Source organism: Dromaius novaehollandiae, chromosome 1 (assembly GCF_036370855.1).
Source record: "Dromaius novaehollandiae isolate bDroNov1 chromosome 1, bDroNov1.hap1, whole genome shotgun sequence".
In the NCBI taxonomy this organism is placed as follows: Eukaryota; Metazoa; Chordata; class Aves; order Casuariiformes; family Dromaiidae; genus Dromaius; species Dromaius novaehollandiae.
Window position 1 is genome coordinate 76,299,039 of NC_088098.1, and position 23,413 is coordinate 76,322,451.

The following is a 23,413-nucleotide window of genomic DNA, read 5'->3' on the forward strand; positions in this document are numbered from 1 at the left end:
CTAACAAATCCTCAAACATTTTTAAGAAGAGGGATCTACTACATGCATATTATTGCCATTTTAGAAGTAGAAAAATGGAAGAAAAACAGCAAATGACTTGCCTAATGACACAGAGAAAACTGAATTGTTTGTGAAAGCACAAAGCAACCACTAGCATGTTGCCCCTTTTGAGGCCTATCAGAATTAAAATGCCTAGAAAAGTAGAGCAACTAGGTTCTATAACTCTGCGGAATTAGAAACGCAGATGCAATTACAAACCTCGATTTTGTCCGTTTTTGCATCTCCCCAGTATATTTTGCTTTCTGCATAATCCAACGCCAGTCCATTTGGCCAGCCAAGCGAGGTATTCACCAGCACTATTCTGTCTGAGCCATCTAATGCTGCCCTCTCAATCTTTGGGATTTCTCCCCAGTCAGTCCAGTACATGTACCTGCAACAGAAACAAAAGAATTATTAACCCAAAGTTTCAATATTCACTTAGTTTCTTCTTGACTACCCTCCTCCCAAACCACATAGCTAGAGCACATGCAGTACAGAACAGGGCATTTCTAAGCCAAATGAATTTCCTTTACCCAGGTAATGACACCCAACACATTCAAAATAGCACTGAGATGTAAACACACTGATCCATTACACCAAACTCAATCTGCTGAGCAAAACTGCATAACCTGTACTATTAGCTAGAATAAACAAATAGTTCCATTCAGTCCCAAAACATATTTTCAAACAAGAAAAGAAGAAAACCCAAAGGCATATAAGACAACCAGCTAGGTAGGCAATAGGGAATGGTAGTCCTTTCGCCTTAAAGCAGTAACTTTAAACAATGCTTTCATTTTGGAGCCTCAGAAGCAGTTTATCACCACCTCCCATTATCTGCATATAGGAACACTGAAGCATCTTCTTTTATATAACTAATATTTTGAACATGCTCATGAGCAGCTCCTCACCCAGTCACTGGATCCAGCACAATAGCTCTAGGTTCTTCCAGGTCTTCTGATATCAAGATTTTTCTCATGGTCCCATTAAGCCTTGTAACTTCAATACGGTCTGTGCCAGTGTCGGTCCAATACAGATTTCGGGCAACCCAGTCCACAGCAATGCCATCAGGATGAGCGATCTGCGCTGTCACAACAAACTGACTACCTGACCCATCGATGAACGAGCGGCGGATGGCCCTAACTTCGTCATCAGTCCAATAGATGTATCCTTCCAGAGGATCAAAGTCAATGGCGATGGCATGACGGATGTCCTCCAGCGGCAAGACAATGTCTGTAAAATCTGGGGTGTCTAAGGAAATCCGTCTCAAATCTGTCCGGCGGGCTAGAAGCAGCAATTCAGTGGCACCTATATGTACAAGACAAAAACACAATGATCTTCAAACTCCAATAAACCCGTAAATGTTCAACCAGATTCTTTACCACATGGTGCAAGCTAATCCAGCTACCTTGACTTCACAAGAGCTGCCCAAACTGATGGGCAGCAGCAGAGAATTCTACTCAAATTTTTCAAATATGATTTTTTTTTTTTTGCCGAACACGTAAAATGTGTTTACAGAGAAAATTCAACAGTGATTTTCTTGTCAAAAATGAATTATGTTGGACACGCTTTCTATCCTCCCCTCCAAAGGTAGTGAAATAGATCAGCGACTACGCTTTAATTTTATGTGAGTCAACAGATGGGCTGCGGTCTCCTAGATGAAAAAATAATTAAATAAATAATTTACTGGCTGTTTGCTCTTGTTGGTGTAGGGGACAACCATGACAAACAAGCTGCTTGTTTCAACACCTTTTAGAGGGGAAAAAATGCAGCTAGCAGAACACCACAAGTAAATCTCCTGTGAGAAGCTTCTATTAGAGGAGTCAGGGATGGGAACTGACTCCAACGACAACGTGAAGCAGGACGGCTTCTTCCTACTTGATGAGAACAAGCTTATCTGAAGACATGAAGATCAATAACTGAGTGGCTTATAAAGTCATTTTGAAGTGAAGTGTACAGAAGCCCTGATGGCTTTTAGGTTAAATCTAACAGTCATAATAAACAAATAACATTAGCTTGCACAGCAGACAGCGTTTGCACACAGAACAACACAAGCTGTTCAGCGGTGCATGTGCTGCTGCATCTAATCAGTGACAGATTTACTTGGTGTCTGCTACAATTCATTTTCATTTCCTTTTCTATCCTATGTTACTGTATTTCACTGTAAGGTAGGATAAACCACCACCACACGCTATTCTAATTAAATTGGTTTATCGGTTCGGAGTCTTGGGGAGAAGAGAGGAGGCTCAGGCCTCAGGGAAGCCTGAACTAAGGTAAAAGTGTGTGTATCCTAAAGGCAGGGAAGGTGTGTTGCAAAGGCTCTTCTCCAGCAGCAGGGGGAAAAGGGCTTGGTAGGAGTTGATGTAGGTGCAAGGACAGAAAAAGAAAGGGGTGGGGGGAGAGAGATCAAGAAAAAAATGTAATGGCATCACAATAAAAAAGAGTCGTCAGCAAGGCATATACTATTCACACTTCTGTGTCTTGTTCTTACAAAGGTATAAATATGGGCTAGAGGACTAGAAGAGCAACAATTAAAGGAGCTAGGTCAGTGATGAAAAAAATCTGTGGTGCCTGATGCCAAATTTCTTTTAAAAGAAGTCACTAATTGTGGCTGGTGTTAAATGAAAACTTGCTGCATGCCAAACTTTGGACTGATGCCAAGGCAGCCATTGCTTAATTTACAACAAGTTTAACACATTAAAAACGTCTAATACACTTTCACAGAGCTGCAAGAAACAGAGCTGCAAGAAACAGCACTTTTCAAAACTGAAACAGACAACATTATTACAGGTGTTTCTCACTGGTAGTCCAGAATGCATTAAGATCAGCTTTAGCATCCTCTCTCCCAAAACATCTCTTCTGTTCAGAAACACGTGTACACGCTACTCAATTGTTTTTCTAGGGGAGAACTCTTATGCATTAACGAATATCAAGAAGGGGAGAACCTATAATTACATGTCTGTGCATCCTTTAAAATAATTTAAAACTTGTGACAGTAAATGGAAAACAGGCATGTTAATAAGATTTCTATAATTACAGAAGCAACCAATCTTGTCACAGGAGTCTATATTTACATCTGTATTTATTGCTACCAAGAATCTCAAGCAATTCAGCATCCAGATCCAAGCATTCAGCTGCAAGGTCATATAAAACATTAAAACATAACTAATCCCAACTATTTAGAGGTTCAAGTAAGAAAGAAAGCTCTTGTGCTTCCTTTCTCACCAACTTCATGGTCATTTATCCAACTTACCTTTTAAATGAAATTGTGAAAATAGCATTGTTTTAAAAAAAAATTAGTAATACTTTTTTGTAGTATCTAATAAAACTAAGGTTGTGTGAATACACTAACTTCAGATTTCTAAACAAGGATGAGGCTATCTACAGTCCATCAGATATAAGGAGCTTAAGGCATAGTTTAAAAATGCTTTGTGTGCTCCAGGTGGAATCAACAACCATCTTGAAGCACCAACGCCAATTCCCCAGCAAGATTGTTCGAGTACAACCAGGCCTCTGCTGAAACTCACCCTTAAAATTGACCAATTGACCTTGCGATTGTTCTCAAAGAGGACCCGCTTCAACAGCTTCAGCATCCTGCTTTCAGGTTGCAACACTTTTGTTTAGGCAAATAACACACTGTGTCGAAGCCTTAATTCAGCATCAGGAAATTATTGGCTTTCAGCTAACCCATGTTGCACACAGGATCCTTGAGCTAAGAATTTCATGGTTTTTATCGAGAGGCTTGGCTGGCATTCCACCCCCCCCCCCCCCCCCCCGCTCAAACAAAACACACACAACACACACACACACACACACACACACACACACACACACACACCCCCCACATACACACACACAGAGCTAATCAAGCCATAAAAAGTTTAAAGCTTGCTTTAAAGCTATTACCCACCCATTTGCAAACTGACACCTCAGCTGCTTAGTTAGATCACCAGTCATTTTGTTCAGGAAAAAGAAATGGAGTAGCAGAGAAACATCTCATTTGAAGATAGGCTGATGGAAAAATCACTTCAAATGCCTTCAGGCTTGTCCTGACAATAGCAAGAACAGCAAATACAAGATCCAGGCACATCTATGGAATGACCACATAACCGCCTTGACCATAGTCAAGGAAAAAAGGATTTCTCTGAAATAAAACAAACTATTTGAACTTGTGACAAACACCAGCTGTAAATTTTTACATGATTAGGCAGCAGTTACAACACAGCCAGAAGAATGTTCAAGATCTTTAAGGTTGCAAGGACATAACAGAAACAAAATGACATATTTTTTTTCTTCATTTCTATTCCAAAGACCACTTAAGAAGCAAAAGCTAAAAACTGACAGCAAGATCAGATACACACTGAGGCCAGTGGCTCTGTCCTCTGACCTCCCCTTTCCCTCTTCTCCTGCTGCCTCCATTACCATGAGCCTGTACCCATCTCCAGTCTTCTCTCTGCCTCTTCAAGAAAGCCCTGCTTCTGATGGGGAGCATGATGGAGAACATCATGAGCACACAATCATGCTTCAAAAAAGAGCAAAAAGGCAAGAGAAGACAACTAACTCATGCTGTATGCCAGCATAACTCAGTTTATTTTATTTACTGACACTTATTGGGAGGCTGTAATAAGCCACGAACATATGCAACAACTCAACTGGCTCAAATGCTTTCAAAGTGGCATTGAGGCTGCAACCGGAGCTCTGACTTCAGCATGCACATGCAGACCTGACCCATTTTTTCTCTAGATCCCTTGGACTGAACATAAGAAAAAGACGAAGGAAATTAGACACTCAGATAAACACACAGGGGACCTGGAACAGAATTTACTGCTGACACTGCTGTTACAATGTCCACCCTGTTATACACACTCGAGATCTCCACTGCACCCAGCACAAGCAGGCCTGCAGGCAGGCATCACATGCAGACACAACTGCATCTATTGAAAACTGTGCCGCATTTGACAGCGCAGACTACACGGTGTGCCAGGGTGTGCATTCACACTGTTCCAGCTACACCATGTCAAGTTCCCATGTGAACACCTACAAGCAGAGCAAGCTACTTTGAACAAGACTGCCCCATATTTAAAGTCAGGTCCTGCTTACCACCTTGCTGATCTCCCACACAATCTTAAATGATCTTAGCAACCTGTAACAAACTAACTTAAAGAAAAAAAAAATCCAAAACTATTCAAATTAGGGGTTTTGTTCAAGGTTTTTTTTTTGAAGTGCCTAAAGTCAGGGGTATTCAGGATATTTAGTATTTTTTCTAAAATCAAGCCATTTACTTAAGATGCCTAAATATGGACGTAAAGCTTTACTCCAGGCACTTATTTTTGAGAGCTTTAGCCTACTTTCATTAAGCAGTTTGAAAGCTGGGATTACAAGCTCATGGATGGTGCATTACATTAGTCCTAGAACTAATACTTTCTCAAAAAATCACTGTTAAAAATCATCATAATTTAAATCTGTGGGCTAGCTGAAGTCAGGGGAGAGGGAAGAAAAGGGGATGCAGAGCAGAAGGCAGCAGATACACCCTATGACAAAGCTTTAAAGTCCAATGTCTAATGCCCTGCTAACCTTTACACTGAATTGCATCTTCTCAATGACATAAGACGTTTGTTTTCTTTTTGCCTAATCATTTGTAAATTATTGACCTTTAAAACCATCAGTGGTTACTGAGGCTAGTACAGTTTCACAGGCACATGTCCAGGAATTCACACATAAGAAATGCTAGACCTAGGACATGTATAATTATTTCTCTGTGCCTGATAAATCAAGATTATTAAAGTCCTCAGTGGAGTTACCACACATTTGCCTAATAAATATTTCTTTCTTAAATGTCTTTCCCTAGTTGTAGAGTCACTATTGTCCAGAAGCCCCTCATATTACAATTTGAGCAGGAGACTTCATCTAGATGAGCTCAACCTTAAAACTACACAGGCAAAAGGACAAATGCCTGAAATTAATCATATATTTTTTCTCTCCTTTAGAAGAAATGGAAGAGGCAGGTCATTAAACTAACATCTTGATCTGTGCAGTCAAATCATGATTCTGGCTATTCCAAGCAAAGCAGAAGGGTGAATTTCCCACTGGACTGCCCTAAATTGCAAAAGCAAGTGCCAATTTCTAGTGACTGTCCCCGCATTTGGGAGGGAAATATGATGTGAGCATAAGTGAGCAATATAAAAGATTCTGCCTCCTTGGAAATAAGCAGAGTAGCCAAAGCAAGGCTCATGTGAAAGCCAGAAGCCGTTCTTTTTCTTCATGAGGACATTGGCATTTCCTTGCTCAGCTGAAGTCACCATTGGTTTTCTCAGTAAAAACTATGGATCTGAACTGGCAGTAGCAAATGCAGGAAATAAAAAGGTAAAGTTCACTGAAGGCAAAGACAGAAGCTGAGCACACGAATGGGGAGATCTTCAAAAACTAACGAGAATGCAACTCCCAAGGCAAACCTGTAAAACACATCTAAATTTTGTTACAAGAAGGGCTACCAAGCTGGGCATCTAAATGTAGCACTAGCAAACTCAAAGGAACAGTGATGCCTATAATTCTAAAGAATATGTCCTACAGGAGAGCAAGCTAAGTTACCAAGAACACAACGGCAGCGTAGGTAAAAGTATACTGGTAGAACTGGGTTGCACACTCAGACACAACTCTTAGTCAGTGTTGGACATTACTGACTGAGAAATAGTTGGTTATGAAAACTGGTTATTCTGCCTCTCTTTTCTTTGAGGGATGGGTATTTTTAAATTTTCACCTAGACACTGGGGGAGGTAAGTGTCTGCTCCGAGCCCACGTCTCAATTAAATAGCCGTTTTCTTTTGTAAGGGCAATGGCAGAGAAGAGCCAAGCAAGCAGCCAGTACTATCAGTTACTGGGAAAACAGCTAATTTGATTCCAAGTGATCACTCTTTTCTGAAACACTGTGGAGAAGCATTTATAAATGGAGAGTAGGGATTATTATTCCAAACTCTCATGAGAAATGGTAAAATTCCTCTAAGGTGCAATGAAGAAAAAAATAACGAAAAGTCAAGAAACCAATACAGGGGGAAAGGAAAAGGGAAAAGAAGATTTGCTATAAACCAAGATTATTCAAAAATGCTAGGTTGCCATGGAGACTGCTCTGGGAGGGTCAGCCAGCCTCACCTTTGGCTGCAAGGATCATCCGTCACTGCCAAGCCACTGCAAACACCACAAACACGCACTCAAAATTCGCCCTTCCAAATCTTTCCCATCCAGCCCAGCACTCTCATCGGCACAGCAGCAAATAAAATTCTCCTCTCAGAGAGGCTCCTTTCAGCATGAAACAATTCAGTTTGGGAACTGATCTTAGTCTACAGCTAGAAGACAACACTGTCTTAAGCAAAGAAAGTCTCAGCCTTATTTTCACCTTTCTTTACATGCAAGTTGTCCCTCTCCTTCCCCCCAAAGTCACATACGTGTTCAAGCTCCAACCTGGGCCCCAGGTTTAATTATTCAGTGCTTCAATCAGTTTCAGCATAACACAAATACACTGAAAGCATCTAAGTCTCAAATTTTTTGTTCTTGGGGTTCAGTCCTACCCCTTCACAGCAGATATAATTAACAGCAAGAAAAAAAAAAAAAAACACCAAGAAACTACAACCAGAAAACCTCAAACTCCCTCCCTCAAAAAAGAGAAGGTGCATTTACTTCAGCAGTATCATTAGGAAGCCTAAGGAAGGAAGTAGACACACAAACATGTACAGATTTATTGCACAAAACCTGCTCCTTGGCTAGCCTGGCTCTGACCAAATGCCATCCATGCCTCCCTTCCCTCCCTTCCCCTGATTTAATAACTGTAGCCTTCCCAACTATAAGAAATTAGAGCGAAACTCAGATCTGAAGAGCTCTGGAAAGTCACAGGTCACTCACAAAAGCCCTAAGCCTACCATCTGCAACTCTCTTCAGTGAAAGGAGTGAAGCAGAGTCCAAAATATTTTATGATTTTGGGGCAAGCCTAGCTCTAAATGCTGGAACAGACTGAGCAGCCAGCAGGCTGCCAGCACTCCCTCTGGCCTTTACGCTCCTCCTGGGAATTAGCTCTGTGCTGGATCAGCGAAGTTGACGGAAACCGATGGAGCTCATGCATACGTTGAGGAGTAGCTTGTTTGACTTGGGTATGTGCTAACTAATAATGTGCTAATAAGCAGCAGTGTACAACACACATTGAGCTAAATAAACACAGTCTTAATTTCCTCCCCTCCCTCCCTATTTTTCTTCTTAAGGAGGTGAAGAGTGTTTTGGAAAACACAATGGCAGAATGGCTGGTAAAAATGCAACATCACATTAACAAGGATATCATAAATAAATGTCCTTATATAATGGGGTTTTTTGCATACAAATGGACAACATGCTTTAGTACCTCAGCAAATTGGTAAATAAAATTTCTGGTAAAATAGGAGCTATATTTTGTGAGCTATGTATATTTTATGGCTACAGAAGAACACTCAGCTTGGATTCTCATGTGTTCAAGGAGTACGAGTAATAACTGTATTACGTAATCCTGAGACATTGAGAATGGCTGAAGAAATGAACTGATAATTTTGAATATCTCTGTATGAGAAGTTCAAGTCCTTTTATAAGCTTATTTTTGAAAGTCCAGACTAGTTCCTCAGAAGTCCACACATCCACTTGACTTGGTAATTTACTTTTACACACTATAAAAATACCATTAAGATTTTTAGCACGGAGCAGTTAACCAGGGTGGTAGGTTGCTTCTGTAAGGACACAGTGCTGGACCTCAGGAAGTAAGCTGGCACACCTTGGATAGAAAGACCTGATTCTTATATCACAAGAGAGAGAGCCCATCTTGCCTGAAGACACTAGCCTTTTTCCAGTCACCAAGGAGTCAAAAGGAAGCTACTTCTCTCTCTCATTCTCTCGCTCCTGCTCTCTGTTTTGTTCCAGCTGTTGTCCTTCATCGTTCAGCCTCTGCTTCTCTCTTTTTACCTCCACTTGGCTTGGTGACCAAGCCCTCACCACATGGGCTTTTCATGCAGTTCTGCTTTTGGGAACATGCCTGTATTGGGTAACAGCTGCTTTAGCTGTCTGGTTCTGTGAGAGTATACCCATGCTTATCAAGTGTTGAGAACAACATGTGACTTGTGTCACATTGTGACAAAATACAACCAACCCAGAACAGCATCATTAAAGCTTGTTCCTTGCACTGGCAGAAATGGGAGAATAACATCTTGTGAGAGTATCAGTAGGTTCTTAAAACAGTTCTGCAAGGCTAATTTAGGAGCTCCTTTTGAGGTTTTTCATATAAAAGCAGCAATTTATTTTAACAAGGTTCACACAGACACATATAGCCACACAAAAATAATCAGCAGAAAGCATGAAATAGCGTGAAATTATGGAAAACACTGAACAGCAGCTGACAAGCCTAGAAATTTTTTTAAATATAAGATGAAAATTTAGCATAAAAATTATTCCTGTATATATTTTATTTACTCTATTTACAGTTAATTCTGCTGTATCTTTCTGTTTCTTCCTCCACTTTACCCTGTTATAGAGGAACACTCTGAGTAAATAAAAGATTATTTATGAGAGAGTTAATTTTCTCCCAGTGTTTATTTTGATACTGCTTAATGTGCTATAGCAGCCACAGCACAATGTCACAAGAAGGCCTAGACTTGCAAAATGTAAGAATTTGAAATCATACACATTAAACCATAATGAGGCGCTACAAGCAGTTTTTGGTGAGCAACAGCAACCCTAAGTCTCAATCATGTCTTAGGTTTTAAGGCAGAAAGACCTTCAACACCTCTAAAATTATGCCATTCATTTCAATTTCTACACACAGACGTAGGTGCCTACTTTATGCATGTGAACTGAAAAAGGTGCTGTGCCTACGTGTATAAATGCAAATCAGGTCTTAAAAATAGAATTGTTTTAACTGTATAATCCTATTAGCCGAAAACAAATTCATGATCAATAACGTTAGAGACAACAGAGGAGGTAGGCATCATTTTTGTTACAAAAAGGGAACAATACAGTCCCCAAAAATCTTGGGCAAAAACTAGCAGGCAAACAGTGACAACTGCAACCTAAAATTTGTGACTGCAGGTAACCTACTCTTCAGCCATGACACTAAGTTTCTTCTTTGAAAAGTAGAGAGCATTTTTTCTATCACATCTGTACTGCAAAAGCATAAATCATTTCACAATTTCCCACCCCTAACATGCATTATGCAGTGAAGCTGGAAGAACCCCTTTCCCTCCAGAAACTACTCTGTGCTTAATCTAAAAGGATTTTTAAAAACAAAGCCTACCATCTTTGCAGGTCTTTCCATTCTCAAGAAGTTTCACACCAGTGGGACACGCACACTGGTAAGAGGGCTTGGTAGGAGACATCAAACACAAGTGGGAGCAGCCACCATTATTAATTCCACATGGGTTTGTAGCTGTTAAACATAAATCACATAGATTAATGCTTCTGGTAACGAATGACCTCATCTTATGTGTCAAGATGCATACAGCTTTTGAGTGGTAGAATTGGTGGCAGCAACGCAGATTAAAGAAGGAAATGATAAACACAGAACAAGTAAAAATTAATTCCAAGTGTTGAGTAGTGGGGTATTTATGGTACCAAAACGCATAGATGTTCAGTGTTTCCTTTCTCGGGGAAGTAGCACTTAGCTCTAAGCAAGTACCTTGTTTCATCTCTGCTCTTCTTAGTTTCACAAACCATTTAACACGTTGGTGCTGAATGTATAGTAGGTTGTATATATAAAAACAAAATGCAAACACAGTAAATTAACACAATGGTTAAGACAGTGGTTATTACACAGAACTAGTCTTGCTTAATACCATCTGCCAAATTAACACTACTTTCCATTCAAGAACTACTACTCAGAAAAAATAAAAGTACCAAGCTGCCTCCATGCTGCACATGAAGCAGAAAAAGGAATACAACAATAGGATAAACGTGGCAGTCACAAGAAAAGCAAGAGATTTTTTTTTTTTACATTAAAAACAACGTAAAGAATATTTGGTTTCTCTTTGGGTCTTTTCCCAATCACTGCACTGGAAAAGTTGCATCATAATGCAAGTGAAGCCACCTGCCACCATACAGAAGGATTAATTAAGACTTTTGCAAATCAGTTCCAACTTGCAGTTTAAAAAAGAAAGTGAGGCAGCTTACCATTTGGCTGCCTCTGCTGGCTGAAAGCATGGATATCCATGGGAGAGAAGATGTTGGAATGTATTTCACGCAGGTCCTCCCCAGTGTACTTGCTGCAGGCCAAGATCGAATGCGTGTTCCAGTCAGTCCAGTACAACGTGTCCCCAAACAGCGTCAAAGCAAAAGGATGTGGAAGGGAGCCTTTAACCACTGCTTGCCTAATAGAGTACAAGGAAGAAAACGAATATTCATGCACAATTCATGCTACAGTTTTGCCTGAACACAGCCTTTGTGAAAAGCAGTTTTACAGAGCAAGTACTGTTGACCAAGACTTTCTGTTTACTTACGGGAAACAAACCTAGCGCATCCAATCTGACAAATGACTTGAGGGGATGAGACAAAAGTCCTGTTTTCAGGCTGCCTACTGATGCTGGCATGTCCAAGAAATGTCAAATTCTTACCCAAGTCTGCAACTATTTGCTAGGGCTCCTGTAACATTCAACAGTTGTGGGGCTCTGCATCATCATCATCATGTGTAAATGGGGAGAACAGCTGATTTTATACAAGTCAGACTGCTGCCTGCTGCTACACAGCATCCATAGTTTTCAGCCACAACAGATTTCAAACTGAGACAATATTTAGTCAATCAGTAGTCCACCCATCTCTTCTAGTTTTCCTGTTTTGAACTCAAAGAAAAATCTTTAACAGCAAATAGTTTCAGTGTAAAGAAATCCTTAAACTTATTTTACAGGATTCATTATTATGATAATTATTAAGGTATTGTTTTTTATTAAAAGCAGTGCCATTAAACAAACTTCTACTGATCTTCTGCCACAGTAATGGTATCATTTCTGAGCAATCTGGGTCACCATCTCCAGGTTCATAAACAAAATTAAAGTGTATATCCATATATTTTATGTATATATATATATATATATATATATATACACACACACACACACACACACACACACACACACGCACTCATTAGCCATGACAAAAATGCAGCACAAACGCTGCTGAAGACATTTTTTCCAGGTTCTTGTGATGTGGGAACTAATTATCTATACCCAGATTCCTCAGAACTGGAATTAAGCAGCTCAATTCTTATGGTTATTTTATTTAAAATCACAGAAAAATTCTGGATGGAAAGAACCCAGAAGGTCATCTGGTCCTACATCCTGCTCCAAGCTGGGCCATACTAGTGCGATTTTTACAAGTGGTCCTCCACACCTCTCTCCTCCCTCCTAATTGTGCAGGTGGATAAGTGTTTGTGCATGCACACATACACACACAAGCTCCCAATGAACACTACAGATACTCATCCCATTCCCTAAGCAAAAGCACAAGGGTTTGACACATAGCTGCACTTCAAGTGTATAGTATACTACAATTGCCAACCTCCCAACTTTCTTCTTGCAGGGGAAAGAGTCAGTATCTGTATACTTATGGATAAAATACCCATGTGCTACATGCATGACTTTTGCAAGGAGGCCAATACTGAAATGATTTAGTAGAGGACTCTTGCTTTCCAAATGAATGTTAAAATAGAACAGAGGAGTATATTAAAGCAAGGAACTTGAAGGTATATTTTACCAATGATTCTGAGCACAAAGAAGCTACAGTCATTACTGCTCTTTCACCTCAGCTTCTGGGAAAAGATGCATCACCTTTAAAGTTTCTATTTTTTCTACTCCTGAGAAAAACATACATTCCCTTAGTTGTCACTCTAGTGTTCCTGTTCTAGACCAAACAAAAAATTCTATTTCTTGATATTTTGCAGTAGAAACTAAGACATACTATCTTTTCCTTCTTATCTCTGTCTGGAGTCAGATAAGTATTTGCTTCTAATTGAATGCACAACCTGAGCATCTTACAAAAGACTATTGTAATATAATTTACAGCTGAAACCTATCAGCCAAAATGTGACGCCAGAACAACACAACATGCTATTCAGTATAAAGGAATTCTTATTCTGCAAAAATTTGTACAAATTCCACCCCCAAATCCTAAATGCCTTCAAATACAAATAATTTTACTTTACAGCAGGGCTTGAGATTATCTGAGCCCTTCGTTATATGGAATATAAGCAATAAAATACAAAGCTATCATGATGGCCAAACCTCTACCAATGAGAACATGTCCAAAATCAAGTGAGCATGCCGATATAGAGATTTTTCTGAATTTCGGATCCTCTGAACTCAGAGGATTTTTAAATGCGATTAGTGCCCTTCAGCTCCTACTGAGAATAAACCTTTGAGCCCAGCAGACAGTGCTAGATGAGTGGCTGACTTTTGGGCAGCCATCTATTCCTATAACAACGCATAAAGTGAACTGTGACCCTTACTGAAACAAGCCCTCATCGGGCGAGATTCAGTAGTATGAGGGAGCTACTTCATTTCACTGTACTATTAGTCTTGAAGCAAATACTCTTAAACTTGCATCATTTTCTTAGTAGATACAACTGTCATATGAAAATGGCTTTTGGCCCAAATACACCAGTATGTATTTCTTACGTTTTATTAATACAAGTAGTATTAGAACTATATAATCCATATACATGGTTTTCCAGCAAGAAATTACAAGGTGATAGCTCACTTCACATCAGCAAAATCAGAGGGGCTGTCTTCCCCTCTGAACATGTTCCATGGGCCGCACTAGCAGATTTGCTGAAAAGCAACTGCACAGTTTGTGTCAGCGCTGAATTGGTGGCTGAGCCGCGCTAGGCAAGCCTTCCTGAGGCTGACAGCTCCACGGCTAATGAGGAGGAGGAGCGGCGGGGAGGGTTGGTGAGACGAGGGGTGACAAACAGGAAAAGGAAGAGAGGAGAGAGCAAGGAATGGTATTCCCATGGCTGGTGTAAAGCGTGTTCAGCATGACCTGCTTTAAGAACTGCAGAGCTTGGGTTTTGGAGGGTGAGAAGAGGTAAAATGACTTCTGTCTTAAATGATTATTTATTAAACATATGTTGGTGAATGAATGGGAAAAGAATGCCATATATAGTGTTTAACCACTGTGCGCAGCTGACAGAAGCACATGCTGCCCATACGCAGCGTGCTTCACCAACAAAACACGCACTCGCCTGTGGTCAAAGAGCGGCAACGGCTCCACATTTTTGGCCTGACTAATAAAAACTCCCAACACAGGCAGCAGCTAGAGCACCGCAGGTGCAATTGGATTGACAAGACCTGAGCGCTGCTTGAGGGTGACTCTCTCCAGCCTTCCCATTATCAGCCCCAGGTTTGATGTGAACGAGTGATACAACAGCAAGAAGCACTACATCCTACCAGTCTTCACTAACCTCTTAGCCCCTTCGAACTGCTATTCTCAAAGTATTAGTGTCATTAAAACAAGACACCAGCGATGACGAGAAAGTGAAAGATGAGGAGAAGGAGCAATGTTATTAGTTCAGTAGACATCTCTGGGGCTTCAACGACATGCAAATTGGCTTCATATTAGATGGCGCTAAACACACAGTAACCTTAATAATCTTCCCTGTGCTATAATTACACAAATTTGCCTTAAAAATCTTGATGGTAATTGACATTCAGCATGTCACAATCTTTACTCTGTTTAGTAGGCTGGGAAGGAAAGGTGGAACGGGACAACAGAGGAGAAAGGTGGGAAGAAGAGAGAGAAAGAGAGAAAACAAGATTTTCCACTGAAATTAAATTCCATTTGTGCTGTATATCATGATTTCCTAAACACAGCTATTTATAGTATCATCATGGTAATCAGAGATGCAATTACAATAAAAAACATATTTTGCTAAAGGGCTTTCTACAGCCTGAAGAAAACGTAGATCCAATTTAAATGCATTCACCTTTGTTCTATTCTTATTCTGCTAGAAAGGCCTGTGAAATACTTTGTGAAGATAATGGAAAATAAAACAAAGAGTAAACAAATTAAAACAGACATAATAAGAGGGGCTCCTGAACTCTGAAACAGAATAAAAAAAAAGAAAATTCATAGATTACGTAACCATTTTTATATTAACAATGACAAAAAAGCTTCTGCTTCAAGATAATGTGTATTTCAGACAAAGACAAAACTAATCTGAAATAAAAATTAACAGCAAAATGACAGAAAAAAATCAACTTTAAATCCTTATCTTTTGTCACCACTGGAATTTCCTCAATCTGCCCTTTTTTTTGCAACTAACAGTAGAATTCAAATCCAAAGTTAGATTATAGCTATGAAATATAATAATTCTTCTTACCAAAAGAAGGCCGCCAAAATCGAGTTATAAAAATAATTAAAAATAGTATCAGGTTTAAGATTTTTTTCCCTAGGACTTAAACAGAAAAATGTTTTATACCCAAGAATATGGCATAAAAGCAAATGTAATTATAGATGCTGTATCTCTGCACAAAAACAAATAAAAAACTTCATTTTTAACAAATCCCTTCTATTCTGGTTACATTACAATTACCCAATTTCAAAACCTGATCAGAATAGCTGCAGAACGCCTGGAGTGCTTCAGACATCCTGGCCTGTACATGTCTAACCCATTAACATTCCAGCTTCACAGTAGCAACACTCATTTCTGTCTCTGTAATAACGTAACATATGAGTATGCAGACATAATTTCAGAATGAGTATTACACTGAAATAACAGCCGGCTGAAATAACATTTTGTTTCAATGCTGCTATCTGACCAAACCAAAATAAAATGGAGCTGTTTCCAACTCTACAGAAAGAGAAAAGGAAAAAATATTATCCACACCTAAGACCATGAATCACAAAATCTGCACAAAGGAGGTCAAAAAGGAGATAACCAGAGCCCACCACGTAATGCTGTATCCAAAAATTGATGATTATTATTTCAGCCTTATTCACTCTGTCTTTATCAGTAGATGCGGTGCATGAACAGAAGTCGCACGCAGCCTCCCTGCATTCGCTTCACTTCATCTCTGAGGCTGCCTGGCAGGGTGGAAGAATTTCCACATTTATGTTTGAATTCACTTCTCCAGTGTCCCTCCGGAGGATCCCATACCTAGTACCATCTCCTAGGCTATCAGACAGGGGCAAACCTATTGAAATTGGGTGGCAAAGACAACAAATACAACTGTGAAGACGGGGAAAAAAATTATGGTGGTTCAGCTTACTGCTATATTGTCAATGCCAAAGAATGAGCGTAAGAGATAGACCTGTATTATATCCATCTCTTGCGCCTCTAAACCCAACTCACTCAGAATGAGCAGGGTTAGTATAAACGAACGTAAAGACGTATGAGACTGCTCATATGCGCAGTTCAGTTATCAGGCCTGACAATAGAACAGTGTCTGGAAGGGAGATGATGATGGGCAGCTGTGAGCAGGCTTGGGGCAGGCTTAGGGCAGTCATTTTCTCCACCAGTGAGGCAAGCACTGTAATGGGACGTATGGCCACAGCCTGAGTGGGGGAAGCTCAGGCACCATGTTAGACAGGTTGTTCAGAAAGCACAGGCATGCCAGCTGTTTGCTTAAGCATTTCCACTCACCTGAGATGCCTTAAATTCAGATAGCTAATCCAGTTCTCCAGTAGTAAGGTACAATCTAAAATATACATACTTTACTCAGATCGGACATTTTACTCTTACCAGAGCATTTATTACCCAAAGGTCTCTGTTTCAGTAATCTGAAGAATGAAACTGTGTATCTGCTTATTAGGCTATCACAGATCCTTGATCTGGGGGAAGAAAAAGGATTGACTATTTTTAATATAGGTATACTTTTATCTTCTTTTGTAAATAGTTTGGAACAGAGTAATTACATTTGAAAAATGAAGAAATTCACTAGTTAAGTATACTATACAATTGCTATAACGAACAACTGAAGATTAGAGTTTTGAGAAGCAAAGAACGGGCACAGGAGCAAAAAATGAAGTCCTCATTTGTAGCTCATACTAAATATGATGAGCTAATGATACTAAAATGAGCAGGTACAGTGTCTCGGCTATTTGTTCTGAAAAAGAAGTGCGTGACACCACCCTTTTCAGATGCATTTTCTTCTACCAACTTCATTCAGGCAGGATAAGCCCTTGCTTGGGCATTAGATTTCTAATAACAGGGAAAAATGATATCTGACAACTTCTTTCCCAGGGGCCACTTCCATGTGACCAGATTTCCACCTTTCTTAGGATCTATCCTTGTCCTTTGCATTCCTATCAAGAGGAAAATTTATTCTGATTTGACCAACACGACACTGGCATCGTAGCTATGAACAAACATAAGAAGTGGAAACTTCTTGCTTTGCTGTTACACTTCTATTATACTCCTGTATATATTATACTCCTATTATACTCCTGTTATACTCCTATACTAGCTATTACAGGCGCAGTAAGGCACTGCAGTAAAGCATGGTATTATGCCTTAACTGGCAATTTCATATACACTGGCAGGTAAAATTTACCATACTGATCGCCAATGACAATACAATATTCACAACTGGAAATTCACACCATCTAGAGGTACAGGCTTTCTGATTAGCCTAGATATTGCTGAAGAAAGTATTTAAGGGATGCTCATATCTGCATTTGCCGAGTTTACTTTTATTTTACTTCTTATGCTATACTGGATCCAGTTTCAGCTAAAATACTTGTGAGCTGCATTCTTTTCAGGCATTTCTTTTCTTTCCCTCAACATAATAAAAACAAAAGCATATAGAATGCTATTTTTAAACCTACCTTCCTTGATGAACACAGACAAATGGAAAGGCCCACACTTTGCACCATGCTTTTTGTGCCTATTATATACTAAAGAAAGCATATATCACAGACAGGTTTGCACGATGCAAATTACAATGTTTTACAGAAAATGGTTCTCTCCATTAACAGATTACTTAAAATGCCAGCACATTCAGAAAACAGCAAAAATTACACATCCGTGACTTTTGACATTTAGAGATGCTAGCAAGTGGCTGAAGCACTTTCATCATGAATCCTGCACACCACCAAATGAAGAGAGACTACCAGACAACTGTGTATCCCCATGCCCCCCACAGATGCCCCATGCAAGGCAGGGAGCTCCAACTCCCTCACAAACTTGCACGGTTTCCTCTCCCACCAATCTAACACAGGCATTTGCAAGACAAGCTGAGAAAACTAAACTGGATTTTCACCATAAATGCTTGTTCAAATATTCCTATCAGAAGAGAAGCCTGGTTTTCATTACCTGGAAAAGTAAACAGGAAACACTCTGTGTGGGATATTACACTGTATTTTAAAACCCGAATATTTTCTTTTGGCACTTTAAGCCACAATTACCATGAGTTTCCAGAAAGTACCTGTAACAAATAGCAGGTCTAGTGACAACATTTCAAATTCCAGCTTTACTCAAAGTTTGAAAAAGAATCAGAGGTAAAACAGTGGTTGAGAAATGAAGTCATTCTGTATGTCATTTTTCAGTCAAACCACCGTCATGACATGCTGTATAGCTGAAAGGCCTCCGGCAAGAGGGGAGGAGGTTGGCAAGGCAAAGGGATGAGATGATGGAGTTTAGGAGGAGGTGCATGGATAGATCCATGGACTGTGGAGTGCTTCATCACTGGGAGCTGCTCCCCCTTCGCTTTCAGCAGGGCCGTGCTCCTGAACTAAATCTGCTCATGCTATCTCAGCTCCTGGAAGCAGCACTGATGAGCTGCTATTATGTTGCTCCACCTGGGCTAATCATCCTGTACTACATATTTCCCTCTTAATAGACGTATACAAATATGCAGAGACCTGTGACTTAGTGGTTCTAGTCATACACGGTGTATGGGCACACACTCTCTCTCAAATATAGAAGTTTTGAAGCTGCACCTTTCCAGCATCTTATTTCAGAAGTGCCTTGGGAAAGAACCCAGAAATTCACCCCAGCACTGTGTCCAAACAATTTAATTAATTCTACTTACGCAGGCTTCTCTACCAGTTTCAATTAGGGCACTGCCCCTCTTCTGCACTATCCTGCAGTGTTTTGGTAAGGTATTACAACAGACAGACTTTTTACCTTAGACTGGTCCTTCACACAGCTATGCACAAAGGTATACAGAGAACACTATCATGTCTTGTATGTAATGTCATATATTGTTTATGTTATACACAAATAACAAAAAAGAAACACTCTTCTAAATGTAGGGACATAATATTTTTAGCTTTTCATCCAATCTGCAACTATTCATCCGGCAGACAGATGTAATCTGATGCTCAGAAATAGGAAAGCAATGCTTGAGTGCAAACTTAAGACATTCACCTCCTTGCAAGAGCTTCCCAGCTTTCTGACAGTTGCTGAAAGTATGTTTTCTTACAGTGGCCTCAAAACCCATCTCATTAGCACCGACACTTCCTGGGGGACCTTGTAAGTGCATTTCCCTTCAGCCAGTAACGTGTTAACTTATTAATTAGAACTGCTGCTGCAGGGTAAAGGAAGAGAAAATTAATTCAAGAGCTGCCTTAGCAGGCCAACCTATCTTGGGTACTCTACTCACAGGAGAGCTGTCTGCAATTCAGTTTTGTTTAATTAGTCCCACAAAAAGCAACTGTTCACTCCGATAAGAGCAGGGCAAGAGCTGCAAAAAACCAAAAACATCTCTTCTGTGCACCAATTTAATTTTTTCATTATTATTTTCTGACATGAAAAACTGTTCATTCCTTTCTCTTGCTGGTAAACCAAGGGCACTAGCCCTCGACTTCTGCACTCTTCCTCTTTATTCTAATGAGCCCATCACTGTGAAGTCGCTTGGGCTAATAAGTCCCAGGGCTGGCAGGTAACTATATATGATCACTGTAAAATTTGCTGTACAGATTTTCTCATGGATTTACTACTCTACCACATACTCAGTGAGTGCTTCTCACCATTAACTAGTTCTATCTCAATATACGAGGATGAGAAGCTCTGCCAACACTGTCGTGGTACTTACTAATTTTGATGTAGAGGCTCACAGACCCTAAAGGGCTCTTATCTAGCTCCTACCCTGAGAGGTGACAAAAATCAAGACATCCTTTTCTTCTCCCCCTGCACATTCCTCCCACTTGCCTATTTTACTCTTCCACTCTCCTGACCCATACAGGCATGAACCCAAGCATCCATGCATATAAATATCCTTGTCTAACAAATAAATCTTCAAGTTTAAGTTGCTGTGTGGTACCAGGTGTAGACGTGATAGTTGGACTACAAGAATAAAAAGAAAAAGAAATGATGATTTCTTACATATATAAAAATATGTCAAGAATTTTTCCCTTTCAGTCATTCCAAATATTTGAGCATGGTCTGAACCTCTATAATTCAAAATTTATCCATCAGTGAAACTAATTAAAATCTTTACCTGTTTAACCTAAATTTCTCACCATCCAAACCTCAAAAACAGGGTTTTTTGGGTTGTTTAAAATTATTTTTTGATATAAAGATGTTAGTTGCTTCTAACTATTGCTTACTTTCCCCATTGTTGGGAAAACTCTTACATCATACTTCTTTACATGAAGCTTTTACAATCACATGCATCTGTCATAGACTTTCTTTCCCACCTCACATTATTTAACACACAAAAAAAATGTAGAGAGATCAAATCTTTACTCATCTGCTTGCTTTGACAGTGCGACCAAGTCTAGCCAGATCTAGGACACTGTATTTTCATGAAGCTATACCTCTTTAAATAAATCAATTGCCTTTTCCAGTTCTTCAGTGGTTCTAGCTTCCAGAAGCATAAATTTTACCCCGACCAGAGCAAGTGAAGCAGCAGAAAAACTAGCAGCACTTCACAACCATCACAAAAACTCTTTAATCAGAAATAATTTAGATAGCAACAACAATAAAACCCCTTGTTTTCTAAATATAAAACGACAATTAGGAGAGGGTCTAAATACCAAGATCAAATCACTACAACTAGCAGCTTATAAATGAGCCAAAAAGTCTGTTTTATGTTAGATGACACAATCGATAACATTCTTGTCCTCCCCATTCCCCTATTTAGAATCATTTGCCACAAGAATTAAGAAAGGTGGCCCTCTTAAGAGGGTATTTTAAAAGGTACATTCTAAAAGTGGGTGGCAAAAAAACCTGGCCTCATCTGATTTTGTTGCACTTCCCCATGGAAGCAAGACTATCTGATTGTGCTGGGTGTGTCTGCTAAGCATCCGTCTCCTCCACCTCCATACCCAACACATTCTGGACCTCTTGGCCAATCACTCCAGAAGCCAGAGATCACAAAAGATACTCAATTGCTGCAAGCTGTTCTGAACAAGTGGATGGCTGTGGAGACGCAAGGGATCCCATTACCATCGTGCACTATGGGAAAGGTCCACTGCAATGGGCCCACCTGCGAAGACAAGTGGCAGAAGAAACAAAGGTGGACAGCGAAGATGGAGAAGAGCTAGTGATAATGCTGTGAAGGACTACACAGAGCCATGGAAATACTTGAGGAAGGGGCAGGGGCGAGAGGAAGGGGCATTGCTAGTTCCTCTGTTCACAGAGCAATCTGTTTAGTCTTTCTTTTTTGGGGGGTTTGGGGATGACTGAGTTTTTTTGTTTTTTCTTTTTCTTTAATTACTTAAAAGGAAGACCTCAAGGGTTTCTGCTTTGTCTGCAGAAGCAGAAATTTTCTGGTCTTGTTTAATATTAGAAAATCAATTATTGACAAAGAAGATTAATGAAATAGTGAATTAAGAGCCAAAATATAGAAAGCTAAACAAATTACTGTTGTTGCAGTGTATCAGATGGAGAAAGGTGAATTTTTGTTGAAGAACTGACAGAAAATATTTAACAAAAAAAGAAGCACTTTAGACAGCCCTGGAAGATCTCTTCTTCCTAAGACAGACTAAGAGGTCATAGCAGAGGAAAAAAACCATAAAAACCCATTGTAGAACAGCTTAACTTCTCTTGCACGTCTTTCCTTTTTTCCATGATGTAACTGCAAAGAATAAAAAACAAAACAAAACAAAAATGCCTGGATACAGATGTTGACTCTTTTGCAAATCTTCTGAACTTTTGCACATGCCTAGGGACAAACAGGTGCTCTTGGAAGTGCTGTACACTTTGGAGCACTAAATGGAAGTCATATGCACTTTTCTCTCTAAAGACCATTTTCCCCTTCCCCCTTAAATAGTAACATATTAGCATAATTGCCTGAAATATTTCTGATAAATTTCAATATCATTTTTAAAAAGTGTTTCTTTTAAGGATTAGACTGATACTTTTTTTAAACAAATATGTAAGAGTTAGTACATCTAAAATCTAAATCACTTGTCTATACAGGTCTTTAATACAATTCTCATCAATTCCACAGAATTTACGCTCTGGAATGAGGTAACTGATGCGACTCAGGTGACCTCACTTCTGTGCCGCAAGACAACTGCTACACAGAAAGCTCGACTCTCTGCAGACAGACAGGGCTGCTCAGCCCCTTGCACCAAGAAAAATATACACCTTGACAGCCCAATTTCTAGAATGAATCACTTTGAGGTTAGCCAAAGGCAGGCAAGGGAATAGACGCACTTAAAATAAAAACAGAATACCCAAGCCAAGCGTATTTACGCTGCTGCACAGTAGACCATCAGTAACGGAAAAGCTTGCTTTTTCTGCAGCAAAAGACAACTGAAAATGTGGTACTGACTGCAGGAAAGACTGAGGTAGCTGCAGAGCCGGGAAGACTGCAGATGCTAGATAAGACAGAGAGATTTGTGCTCTGCGGGAAGAATGTAAATATAGATTCGGCTGGTGTCGTTGTTAATTTTGATCAGAGGGCATTTTCCAAACAACTAACATTTCAAAAATCATTGCTCCATCATGCATCATTTTCCAGTGCTATCCAAACTAGTACAATTTTGTGCAGAGCCTGATACACACCCCTTGCCTAAAAGCACATTAGCCAGACTGCAGTGGCATGTCTCTGGAATAAGATGTTCCTTTCCCTCTCATATAAATACAAGGGCATAAAAAAAGGTGACTCAAAAATAAAACACAAGCCACCTAATTATCCTGTTGGACAAATGCATAATGTGGGTTTTAGGCATGATCGTATTGGCAGTCATTTTGGAGTTGTACTTTCTTGTTGTTATTACTGCTGTTTGGAGGGTGGGGTTGTTTCACTTTTGTTTGTTTTCTTACTCCTACACTAACCATGAGCACTTCATATTTGTGCAAGAAACCCACATTTGCACTGCAGTTTTTCAGGTCGCAAGCTGTCAGTTTGAGCCCTGTGTGTGACCAGTTTCAGGAAAGATTTTTTTTTTAAACTTCAGTTATGCATCTAGTTTCATCATATCTCCATTCCTATCAAAG

General features: G+C 39.8%; 1 protein-coding gene across 9 annotated transcripts in view; it reads right to left on the bottom strand.

Annotated features, from left to right (window-relative positions):
* The window catches only part of LRP6 (LDL receptor related protein 6), a 120,648-nt gene that overhangs the window by 44,963 nt on the left and 52,272 nt on the right, over window positions 1-23,413 (bottom strand). For all 9 annotated transcript variants that reach the window (XM_064517189.1, XM_064517190.1, XM_064517187.1 and 6 more), the window contains 4 exons: window positions 11,203-11,399; window positions 10,331-10,462; window positions 948-1,344; window positions 259-430 (listed from right to left, as the gene is read on the bottom strand). In XM_064517189.1, coding sequence (XP_064373259.1) covers window positions 259-430; window positions 948-1,344; window positions 10,331-10,462; window positions 11,203-11,399 — 898 coding nt within the window. The remainder of the gene's footprint in view (window positions 1-258; window positions 431-947; window positions 1,345-10,330; window positions 10,463-11,202; window positions 11,400-23,413) is intronic.